The 13,827-nt window shown below is 25.2% G+C and overlaps 2 protein-coding genes across 2 annotated transcripts; one reads left to right on the forward strand and one right to left on the reverse strand.

Moving 5' to 3' along the window:
• The first annotated feature begins 461 nt into the window (after positions 1-461).
• Positions 462-2,246, forward strand: LOC111891135 (F-box/kelch-repeat protein SKIP11). The gene is made up of 2 exons (XM_023887219.2): positions 462-559; positions 754-2,246. Exon 2 carries the CDS (start codon positions 766-768, stop codon positions 2,110-2,112), a length of 1,347 nt encoding a protein of 448 aa, XP_023742987.1. The 5' UTR covers positions 462-559; positions 754-765; the 3' UTR covers positions 2,113-2,246.
• A 931-nt stretch (positions 2,247-3,177) lies between these two features.
• Positions 3,178-4,257, reverse strand: LOC111891115 (zinc finger BED domain-containing protein RICESLEEPER 2-like). Its single transcript, XM_023887200.1, has one exon. It carries the CDS (start codon positions 4,255-4,257, stop codon positions 3,178-3,180), a length of 1,080 nt encoding a protein of 359 aa, XP_023742968.1.
• Between the last annotated feature and the right edge of the window lie 9,570 nt (positions 4,258-13,827).

Here is a 13,827-nt window from a genome sequence, read left to right on the forward strand (position 1 = left end):
TGGCCTTTGCATTATATTATTACGAAATATTACTTATTATTCTACAAGATTATATAATTAACATTACAATACATGCATTCTGCGTTAAATTAACAAACATAAAAAAATTGTGGTAGAAAATTGTCGATCAAAAGGGTTGAGCTGAAGGAACTCATAACATAGGGACACAAATGGACAACTATATGAAGCTCAGGGACCAGTTTTGTATTTTAGGAGAAAACAGATACGGCTTGGTTGTTGGACAAATAAATTATTTATTCAAAGAAAAATAAAAATAAAAATAGAGGACACGTGTACAAACATGGTGCATTATCAGTCACGCTTTAAAGCCAAGTGGTCATGGGTCCCTTCCGCCGTCACCACCGCGATCCTTTTTCTCTCTCTAAAAATCATCATCTCTCCTCGAATGTACTATAAATAGCAAGAAATTGTTGAAAAAAATAAACGTATAATAATAAAAAAATACTTTAATATTATAATTCAAAGCCCCCAAACCCCTTCTGATTCCGATTCCGATTCCAGTGGGGGAAACGCCACCGCTGCCGCATTTACTTTGTAGGTAAGTCAAATGCTTCGAATCCGATCATTTGATTTTGTATCGAAAATGTATATATGTGTTGGTTCTGATTCAATTTATCGTTTTATGATGTTTTTAATCTTTTTTCATATGGATTCTTGTAAGTACATTATCGATGATTATTTCTCATTGGTTTTGCTTTCGATTTGTTTAAGATTTCGTTGTCATTTTGTCAGAATCAAGAAAACATGTTGGAGGACCGATCTTCTTTCGTTTCCAAGAACTACAGCCACGAAACCAACCCATGGGCTGCTTATGGGATCGAAGGACTCGAATTCCGGCAAGAAAAACAGCGATCGGAAAACAACCATGGTCTAGAACTCACACTAGCATATGGTGGTTTTCCGGCGGATTCACCTCCACAAGATGCTGCTAATTCTAAGAATGTCAGCCATGATCAATCCATGAAAAACGATGGTCTAGACCTTCGATTAGGAAGCTTACTTGATCACGTAATCCCACCTCCACAACCGGTTAACCAACATGAACCCGGTTTAGACACACGCCATCTGATCAACGCCATAGGCCGGGACAACTCCATCAACTGTCTAATCCGCTGCCCACGCGCCACTTACAGTTCCATTGCTTTACTGAACCGAAGCTTTCGTGAACTCATCAAAAGTGGAGAAATCTATAAATTAAGACATGATAACAAAGTTGTAGAGTATTGGGTTTATTTTTCTTGCCATTTAGCCAAATGGGAAGCTTTTGATCCATCTAACAAAATATGGATTCAACTCCCCATAATGGACGCCGATCAATGCTTCCAGTTTTCTGATAAGGAATCCATGGCTGTCGGCACTGAGCTACTAGTTCTTGGAAGAGATTTAATGGGTCAGGCGAGTTATAAGTACAGTTTGTTAACAAATTCATGGTCATTAGGGCAGACGATGAACATTCCCAGATGTTTATTCGGCTCCGCCAGTCTCGGCCAGGTGGCAATCTTTGCAGGCGGTGTTAATCAGAACGGAATGATCATGGACACGGTGGAGCTTTATGATAGTAGGTCGGGGAATTGGGAGATGCTTTCGAGCATGATCAAACCAAGAAAAATGTGTTCTGGTGTTTATATGGATGGGAAGTTTTATGTAATCGGAGGGATAGGGAATGAGATGAAGTCCTTGACATGTGGTGAAGAGTATGATTTGGATGTTAAAAAGTGGACAATAATACCCAACATGTCGCCGATGGATGGTCGTGGCGGCAGGATGGCACCACCACTGGTGGCGGTGGTGGGTAATGAGTTGTATGCTGGTGATGCAGCTTCAATGGAGGTGAAAAAGTATGAAAAAAAGATGAAGGAATGGGCGGTTATAGGGAGGTTACCGGAAAGAGCACAGTCGGTGGATGGGTGGGGGATGGCGTTTAGAGGATGTGGGGAGAGGGTGGTTGTTATTGGTGGTCCTCGGAGAGATAATGCAAATGTGGTGGAGATATATTCATGGATGCCTAGCAAAGGGCCGGTGGAGTGGAGCATGATTGGTCGGAAAAGGTCTGATAGTTTTGTTTACAATTGTGCTGTGATGGGTTGCTGAGAAGAAGAAGATGGAGAAACAGATTAGTGTTTTAAGTTATTATCTATAAAGACATAAACAGATATGTTTACTTCTATTATATCGAGTTGTAGTTTTATGAGTTTGCTTTATTTATTTATTTTTTTTTATAGAGATATTTTGGCCTAACTTAGGTTCTTGTGTGACTCATGATTTGACGTCAATATAATTCAAAATCAGCCATATAAACATCATTTAACGGCAAATGCAAATCAAATATGTTTCCTACGGCGTGTGTACAAGATCTCTAGATATGTACAAGATCTCTTTATCATCTCTCAAAGTCTATTTGTACGGATAAAATTTTCGGGTTTCAGGTAGAACGAAGATTTTCTTAAAAGAAATAATACGCGATACTCGACCTATATTGTAATTCAGGTTTCGGGTATTCAGGTTTAACGTCGGGTTGGGTAATTATCGGGTATACCCGGAAATTTCTTAAGTGTCACTTTTCGATTTTTTTTTAATTAAAGAGTTTCAAGTATGTTTGGAGAATTCGTGGTGTATTAATATAGATTACAACAGTTCATCATTTTACACAAAAACACTTATTATCGAAATTTGGTTTTATTTTTGTTTACCTTGTATATTATGTTTATAAATTTGATATTTCAAATAATAAAACTTAATGAACCAAAAAGAAGATGATAATAACATTAATAATATCATCACGGTTGAATGAACAAAATACATAAGTCTAAAGACAACCCAACTAAACAATAAAAGTCTAAACATAACAAAAAAGTAAAATTCATAAGTCATAACCGAATTCAAAACATAACCAAGTTGCAAATCACCTTCAAATGATTCTTAGTTTCACAAAAATATTTATCAATCTTGTATCTTCACATTGCCACATTCATTTCCATATCCAATCCAAGCTCTAATTAGATGTACCAACTTCTCCCAATCCTATACAAATAGTATAAGTATTAAAAGGACAAAACATAACATATCAAAATATTAAAGAATATTAAAGATAAACAACTACCTTTATCAATTTATTGTAATACCACCCTGAAGCCAATCTTGGGTACAAATTATACTTTAAACAATCTTAGGAGTCAAAGAACTCTTATACAGATCCAAAACCCTCCCGCTAGTGCTAAAAATAGATTCTGAAGCCACAGTCGAGACAGGAATGGCAAACAAATCTTTAGCCATCAATGGTAGAATCGGGAATCTTGGACTATTTACTTTCCACCAATCTAAAATGTTAAACATTGACGAATATTCTTCAACACTTTCTTTCAAATACTTTTCTAACTCGCCAATTGACTCAACTATGTTTGTTTTCATCTTTTCTCTTAGTTTATTTCTCAATGGTGGTTTTGGTGTCGTAGCATCCGGATTCTGGCGTTTCCCTAAAATCGACAATGAATTACCAGACTCGGTAGTACTAGAACTAGTACTTGGAGAATGAATTCTAATGTAATCATTATATAATTCATACATAAAATCCATAATATATTTCTTTTTCTCCTCCATCTTTTCTTTTCCATAACGGTCCTCAAGTAGTATAACCAAATACTTTATTTTGTTTATCGGGTCAAGAATCAAAGCAAAGTAGAGCAATAAATTCATTTTTTCTACATCAAAAAAATACTTATCAAACTTTACTCTCATTGCCAATGCATTATCACAAAGGCTAGCAACGGAAATAACATCATCCAAGAGTGTACGAATGGAATAAATGTCTTCAATGCACGTGTTTGATGTCACATATAGTGTCCCGGAAATCCTTTCAGTAACATCACAAAATGGTTTTAAAAAATGACACAAATGCCTAACATGTTGCCAATCGCTCGGTGAAGGAATCGATAAACCCGCCTTTTCAATGTCGGAACGAAACTCATATTCCTCTAGATCGTATCTCTCAAAAGTTTTTTCATAATCTTGGGCAATATTCAACATACGATAAGTAGAGTTCCATCTTGTTGGAACATCTCTTACCAAGTGTTTCGTTGTACCCGAATTAACAAGCTTAACAAACTTGGTAAATTTGCCAATTCTTGAAGGTGATTGCCTAATCCACTTTACCGCCCATCTAATTATCTCAACCGGCTTATCATTCTTTTTAATACCATATTGCACCACCAAGTTTAAAATGTGGGCAACACATCTCATGTGTGTCCATTTCCCATTTATATAGAAGTTATTCATAAATGAATATAATAGATATATCCATACTTATATATTCAAAAATTAATATATATATATATATATATATATATATATATATATATATATATATATATATATATATATGTGTGTGTGTGTGTGTGAAGATACTAAAGATCAATAATCAATTTCAAAAGAAAAATGTTCCAAAACAAAACAACATAAATGTATGAATAATTGTTTCCATTCAGATATGATTGGCTTTTGAAAATTAAACAAAGCTAAGCCATATATAATTTTCTATTATTAACACATGAATACCATATTATATTTTATATTAAAAAAACTATTGAATTCCTATATATATATATATATATATATATATATATATATATATATATATATATATATATATATATATATAGGAATTCAATAGTTTTTTTAATATAAAATATAATATGGTATTCATGTGTTAATAAAAGAAAATTATAGCTGGGATATATAAGTTATTCATAAATGAATATAACAGATGTATCCATATTTGTATATTCACACACACACACACACACACACACACATATATATATATATATATATATATATATATATATATATATTCATATGTGAAGATACCGAAGATTAATCACTAATTTCAAAATAAAAATGTTCCAAAACAAAAGAACATAAATGTATGAATAATTGTTTCCATTCACATATGATTAGCTTTTGAATATAAATAAAGTTAAGCCTTATATATTTATTCATATATGAATGCAAGAATTCAATAGTTTTTTTTTAATATAAAATATATTCAGATTGAAGTATTCATATGTTAATAGAAGAAAATTATAGCTGGGATATACAAGTTATTCGTAAATGAATATAATAGATGTATCATATATATATATATATATATATATATATATATATATATATATATATATATATATATATATATATATATATATATATATATATATATATATATATATATATATATATATATTCATATGTGAAGATACCGAAGATTAATCACTAATTTCAAAATAAAAATGTTCCAAAACAAAAGAACATAAATGTATGAATAATTGTTTCCATTCACATATGATTAGCTTTTGAATATAAATAAAATTAAGCCTTATATATTTATTCATATATGAATGCAAGAATTCAATAGTTTTTTTTTTAATATAAAATATATCCAGATTGAAGTATTCATATGTTAATAGAAGAAAATTATAGCTGGGATATACAAGTTATTCGTAAATGAATATAATAGATGTATCCATATTTATATATTCATATATATATATATATATATATATATATATATATATATATATATATATATATATATATTATTCATATGTGAAGATAATGAAGATCAATCAATAATTTCAAAACAAAAAAATTCCAAAACAAAAGAACATAAATATATGAATAATTGTTTCCATGCATATATGATTAACTTTTGAATATAAACAAAACTAAGCTTTATATATTTATTCATATAAGAACATATGAATTCAATAGTTTTTTAATGTAAAACATATCAAGATTAGATTATTCATATGTTAATAGAAGAAAATTATAGCAGGGATATACAAGTTATTCATAAATTATAGTAGGGATATACAAGATATGATATGAATTTTATACGTTTTTTATTTTTCTACATTGATCGTGTTTCTCTCATTGTTGGTAGGTCTTTATCAGAAATGTTAGTCTTCTTACCTTCATTCATTAATGAGGCGAAGATAAATGAATTTGATATTCATAAATGAATATTTGAATAAAACATATGTATTCATATTTTTGATTTACATATGAATATGTATGTTATATTTATATTTGAATAGAACATATATAAGTCATTTTCGTTGTATTCATATTTAAATAATGTATATAAGACAACAAATTATGTTCTATTCATATGTGAATATAACATATATAACTTAGTATTGTTTGTGTTTAGAAGTAAACAAAACATATCAAAACAAAATTATATTCAATATCTTCATTTTATGTTGTATTTTTAAGTAAAATCTCATCTAAATGTTGGCAATCACTCATGAATAAAGTTAATCAGATCTAAATGGAATACCTATTTTATTTACCTTTTTCATTGGTTTTTGTTTTTCGTTTATATGTATGCTTTACTGTTGGTGTTGTTTCTGTAAGGGTAAGTAATTAATATTATGACAACATAAGCGAAATGTGAAGTAACGTTTATATATTTTAACAGAAAAGTTGTGAATAAGTATGAAAAATGAATAGAAGATGTAAAATCATTTATATATCAACTAATAATGGATGACTCTTGCAAAAATTTCAAGTAAATCAAGTCTTAATGAACAAGGATTACGAGAATGAATGAGGATCACAAAATTCGAAGTAAACAACCTAGTTTGAATAATGAACAACGTGAATACAAAATTTTTAGTTCTAAATCAACTAATAATGAATGACGATTACAAAAAAATTCAATTAATCAAGTGATAAGTTTAGAAATGATTACAAATCATTAAAAATTGAAGAAAACAAACGTCGATGATTACCTTTCATAGTCAACAGTGCGTAAATGGTTTCATTTCGGTTTTCGTCAGATGACATTTTTCTTTAATTTTTTCTTCGCGATGTTGAGAATGTTATATGTGATTGAATCCTTCTACAAATGGTTTTCGTGTTATGAGGTAACGATGATGTGTTCGGAGAAGGAAATGATGGTTTTCCTGTCAAGATTTGATGTGCGATGAAATTACTCAAGTATCCTGACGTTTTAATGTTTTTGGATTATTTACAAATTTGTCACGGCTCATTAATGAATTTGTATTATTTACAAGTTTGCACCGCGTTTTTTAAGCTAATTAAATGATTGGCGGAGAATGGTTCCACCATTCTCAACTTTTTTTTTTCTCAATTGAACCCTATATATATATATATATATATATATATATATATATATATATATATATATATATATATATATATATATATATATATATATATATATATATATATATATATATATCAAGTTACTTAAAAGTTATTATTTTATAACCAAAAAAATTATTATTTTATAATTAACGTGAACGACATTAATATTTTCATATATTTACCAAACATTTACTTGTATAATTTATTATTTACAAGAACATTTAATTGTATCTTATATTCAACATGTGATATGAACTTTTATTTATATATATATATATATATATATATATATATATATATATATATATATATATATATATATATATATATATATATATATATATATATATATATATATTAGGGGTGTTGAGCGGGTAATAATTTCGGGTTTCGGATAATTCGGGTCGTGTAATTCGGGTTTTTCATGTTAAAAAATTATCCGTTACCCGACCCAAATTAAGTTCAAGTAATTCGGGTTTGGGTAATTCAGGTAGTGGGTCGGGTTTGAGTAATTCGGGTATTACCCGAAATATATAATTTTTTTTGAATGGCACATGAAAATAAATTTAATGAAATAAATATATCGTGCTTTATTAGTCTTGTTTATATAAATAAACGAGACATAAACGAAGTTACTCAAATTTTGAACGTTGAAATTTTTCAGTTAATAATACTTGAGATATAAAGTAATCTTTTAACAACTTAATCTAATCTAATAAGATGTTAAAAAAACAAATAATTAAAGATCTTAGTTTAAAATTTTAAAATGTTTAAGATAATTATAGCCATAAGTTTTGTCATGTTTTGAAGTTTCGTCAAGATAATGAGTTTATTAGTTGCAATAAAAACTATAATCTAGAAAACAATTAAGTTTTAAAGAACATGGTGACATATAAACAAATGATTTTAATATTGTTGGTTTCATACTTCAATAATAAAAAAGATTCATGTTTTACAATAATGATAGTTAGTTTAAGTGTGATCAAATACCTGCTACAGAGTACAAACTCTACGAAATTTTTTTTTAAATAATTCGGGTAATTCGGGTAATTCGGGCATACCCGAAACCCAACAAACGTATCCTATACTCGACCTGAAAAAAAAAATCGGGTCACCCAAATACCCGAAATTTTTTACCCTATACCCGATTTATCCGATACGCGAAAAAATTGGACGAATAATTCGGGTAACGGGTATTTTCGACAGGGCTAATATATATATATATATATATATATATATATATATATATATATATATATATATATATATATATATATATATATAAACTTACATAAATCTTTCATCTTTCTTCATTATTTTGATATATAGTAATTATAAAATATTAAAAATATTATAATATAATTTGAGTATTGGATGCCATTAATTGATTTAAGTTCATCAATTAAGCACTTATTGAATAATTTTAAATTAAAATTATGTAGAATTACTTTATTATAATAAAAGAGACCAATGGTTTGAGTAAACACACAAACACACAAATCAGATACAAAATCCAGAAAGAAAAAAAAAATACAAAAGCAATAGAAACCTTTAAAAAAATTTGTGTTGGTTCGATGTATTACGACATTTCAAGGCAATGTATGATGTTAATGCTTTTAATGTGGGTTTTTATATATTACTATAGTAACTTGATAATTTTTCGTTATGTTTTAAAGATTGAAAGCTAACCGCCGAGCAAAACTTGGGTGTATGAAATGATTTTTATAATGAGTTTATATTGACTTTTCGATTGAGATTAAGTACATAATGTTAATGTGAAAATCGATGTACTTAAACAATAATGGGAAAACAATAAAATTTGAAAGACCATTCATGCATGTTGTTTAATACAGAAAAAATAAAAGAAAAATAATAAGACATTAACAAAATATGAAGAACATGCCAATTCAATGACTTCTTCCATGGATTACATTTTTATTTTATTTAATTACATTTTTATGTTAAATCTGTAACTCAAGCCCAAGATTATTTATTTAGTTGATGATTTGGATTTTTATTTGAGATTTTTATTATTATTAATTTTACAAATAAGATACTATACACATTTATGTAATTCAAGTTTGATATATTTTATATACTTCTGCGAATTTTATGATGAAGAAAATATTGTTTATACATTTTGGTGTTTAAATTTGAAATAATTTTATGTAAACTTCGTTACCTAAATTTATATTCTATTATATATAGTTAAACTGAAATTTGTAAAAGTTATAAGAAAACTCATGAATACTAAAAATAATTATTTTAAAAATAAAACTATAATAGATAGTTATCTCTAATATATTAATTTGAGGTTTTTTTTTTTTTTTTTTTAATTTGAGAACTTTTGATAAGTTAGTGACGAATAGCTTAAAAATTAATTTATCTCTTGATAAGTTAGTGACGATTAACTGGTAAACACGCTCGGATTGTTTTTTTTTTTTTTTTTCCTTTTTTATGGTTGTTTGACATTATCAAGTTATTAACATTTTGCAAAAGAGTTATTGTAAAAATATAAATAAATAAATAAATAAAAACATATCTATATCTATATCTATATCTATAACATACATATGTATAAAACTAACATTTTTCTTTGAACGTCATGCATTTGAAACCCCCATAATAATTTACAAACAAATTTGAAATCTCCTATTTTAATGAATACCACTCAAAAGTCTCTTAATAATGATTAACAATTCAAAGGTTTTATAACTTATATAATATATTTAATAAACAATTAATTGATACTCTATTATAAAAATGTCAATCTTCTTTAGTAGACATACAAATTCAAATCACATACAAAATTCACAAAGAAAACAAGTTTAAAGTTTTTTGTGCTGGTTTAAGGGCTTTGAACAATTTTTCGAGCCATGTTATTATTTTGAAGTTTTTAATTTGTAAGTTTGTTATATATACTAATTCTTTTTTTTTTTTTTTTTTTTTTTTTTTTTTTTTGTATTTTCTTGATTTAAGTATTCTTTTAAGAATATCATTGTATGTTGTAGTTGAAATTTTAATGTAAATTAGATTACATTCATGTTATCGATCATATGTTATGGTAGGTGATATATATAATATTTAATTAACTATTATATACAAGTTTGTATGTTCATGTTGCTTCAAAATAATAATTAATTAAAAATCATGGATATGTCATATTATCCATGTAAGATTTTTTTAAAATGCAAATTGTCTATCTTATCACTTTATATTTTAGTATGTGTTTAACATTTTAATTATATTAATAAGTGTTTTTTAAAAGTTTCTTTCACTTATTAATAATAACAAGTGGTTTTAAAATGAATACGCAATAATTATAAATAATAAAATCAAATTACATAGATATGTCATATTATCCATACAAGTCTCTTTTGAAATGCAAATTGTCTATCTTAGCACTTTATTATTTAGTGTATGTTTCACATTTTAATAATAATATTAAGTGTTTCTTAAAAGTCTTCTTTAACTTAATATTAATAATAATTGGCTTAAAATTGAATAACAATTTTAAATGATAATAGCATCAAATTATAAATTACATTTAGCTATAAATAAATTGTAAATGAACATCATTATTGAAATTAGAAAATGATGGCATAAGTAAAAATATAATTAATCAATAATAATAATTGTTCAAAATAATTCTAAATAGATAATTATATTTAATTCTATTAATGATGAATGTGGGTTGATATCAATGAATATTATTGTTCAAAATAATAGAGAATACACACACACACACACACATATATATATATATATATATATATATATATATATATATATATATATATATATATATATATATGTGTGTGTGTGTGTGTGTGTGTGTAAAAATATTATCTCAAAGTTAATGTCAATAACATAATCATTTTAAACATATATTTTTCAATATTTTAACAATATATTTTTAATCTTCGCTGCGCAACGCGTGAGAATTCGTCTAATCATTATATACTTATAAAGAAAGCATTTTTCCTTTCACAACATTCATTTGAAACTCTCATTCATTTTTGCTTTCACCACATTCATTTGAAACTCCCATGACTTTTCAATTTCTTTCTAATAATAATTATAAGTTGGTTAATAAGGTTAAATAAATATAAAACTTAAAGTGTAATCATATATAAACTAAATTTCAATATTAAAACAATATATTTTCTTCTACTTATAAAGTTATGTTTTTAACTTTTAACATATTATACTTAATTTATTAGGTCTAATACATTATTGTATATAAACCATTACCATTTATAAGCTACAACTTTTGAAAAATTTGTATAACATACTTAAATTGTTAATTTAAATATAACATTACAGGATCAACTTAAATATAAATTTTAGTTCAACTTAAACAACCTAAAGAATATTTTGTAAATAGATAAAAGTGATAAATTGTAGTGTGTTTCTAATAATGATTATAAATTGGTTAATAAGGTTAAATAAGTATCAAACCTAAACTGTAATCATAAATAAACTAAATTTCAATACTAAATAATATTTTTACTTATACTTATAAAGTTATGTCTTTAACATTTAACATATTATACATAACTTATTAGATTTAATATGTTTTTGCATATAAACCATTAATATGTTGGACAAAATATTTAAATTGTTAATTTAAATACAACATTATAGGGTCAACTTCAATATAAATTTCAGTTCCACTTAAAAAATCCAAAGAATATTTTGTAAATAGTTAAAAGTGATAAATTGTTGTGCTAAATGCAAAACTAAATTATAATATCAATTTAACTAAAATATTTCCAAAAGATATTTTTATAATCATTAAAAGTTTTCAAATAAGTAGCTTAAAATAACTTACACTAACAATAGTTACAAATAACTCTATATAAATGATTATATTGTTACCTTTAAAATAAAAAAAAAGTTTGATGTTTTAAATAATTACAATGATAGAAATTAACATGTCAACAAATAAATTTTAAAAAATTAATAAACAATAACAACAACTATAAATAACATTAATATATATATATATATATATATATATATATATATATATATTATTTAATTTTATTCATGAGTAACCTATGGGTAGAGGTCACTCAAAAGATTGGGATTATGCAGTTTTAATAGATGTATATATTATCATATAATTCAAAATAATCAAATATATTATATCAACTTAGTATACTAATTATTATATCAAATTTAACAACATTATTGTTATATTTAGAAAAAAAACATATATTTGTAAAGATTTCAACTATTTGAAACTCCCATGCATTTTTTTTCTTTCACCACATTCATTTGAAACTCACATGACTTTTCAATTTCTTTCTAATAATAATTATAATTTCGTTAATTAGGTTAAATAAATATCAAACCTAAAAGTGTAATCATATATAAACTAAATTTCAATATTGAAATAATATCTTTACTTCTATTTATTAAGCTATTTTTTAAACTTTTAACATATTATACTTAATTTATTAGTTTTAATATATTGTTGGATGTAAACCATTATCATTTTAAAGATACAATTTTGGGACAATTTATATAAAATACTTAAATTATTAATTTAAATATAACATTATATGGTCAACTTAAATATAAATTTTAGTTTAACTTAAACAACCCGGAAAATATTTTGTAAATAGTTAAAAGTGATAAATTGTAGTGTCTTTCTAATAATGATTATACGTTGGTTAATAAGATGAAATAAATATCAAACCTAAAGTATAATCATAAATAAACTAAATTTCAATTTTAAAATAATATATTTATTTCTACTTATAAAGTTATGTCTTTAACTTTTAATATATTAGACTTAATTTATTCGATCTAATATTTTGTTATATGTAAACCATTATCAGTTTAAAGCTACAACTTTTCAACATTAGACAAAGTACTTAAGTTGTTAACTTAAATATAATATTACAATGTCAACTTAAATATAAAATTGAGTTCCACCTAAAAGCCAAAAAATATTTTGTAAATAGTTAAAAGTGATAAATTTAAAAACTAAATTGTAATCTTAATTTAACTAAAATATTTCCTAAAGAAATTTTTATAATCGTTACAAGTTTTCAAATAAATAGTTTAAAATTATTTACAATAACAATAGTTAAAAATAACTTTATATACATTATTATATTGTTACATTAAAATAAAAAAAAATAATGTTTGATAATTTAAATAATTATAATGATAGAAATTAAAACATTAAGCAAGTAAATTTAAAAAAATTAATTAACAATAACAACAACTATAAATAACATTAAACCATATATTATATTTACTTTTATTCATGTGTAACTTGCGGATAGAAGTCATTTAAATGATTGAGATTATTAGTTATAATAAACGTATATATTAACATATAATTCAAAATAATCAATATATTATATCAATTTAGTATATGAATTATTATATCGAATTTAACAACGTTATTGCTATATTTAAAAGAAGATATATTTGTAAATACTTCAACTATATAAGTGTTTCTGCGCATTACAATATTAACTTAAATATAAATTTCAGTTCCACTTAAAAACCAAAGAATAATTTGTAAATAGTTAAAAGTGATAAACTATAGTGATTGCAAAAGCTAAATTATAATATCAATTAAACTAAAATATTTCATAAATATATTTTTATAATCGT

This window comes from Lactuca sativa, chromosome 3 (assembly GCF_002870075.4).
Source record: "Lactuca sativa cultivar Salinas chromosome 3, Lsat_Salinas_v11, whole genome shotgun sequence".
NCBI classification, from domain to species: Eukaryota; Viridiplantae; Streptophyta; class Magnoliopsida; order Asterales; family Asteraceae; genus Lactuca; species Lactuca sativa.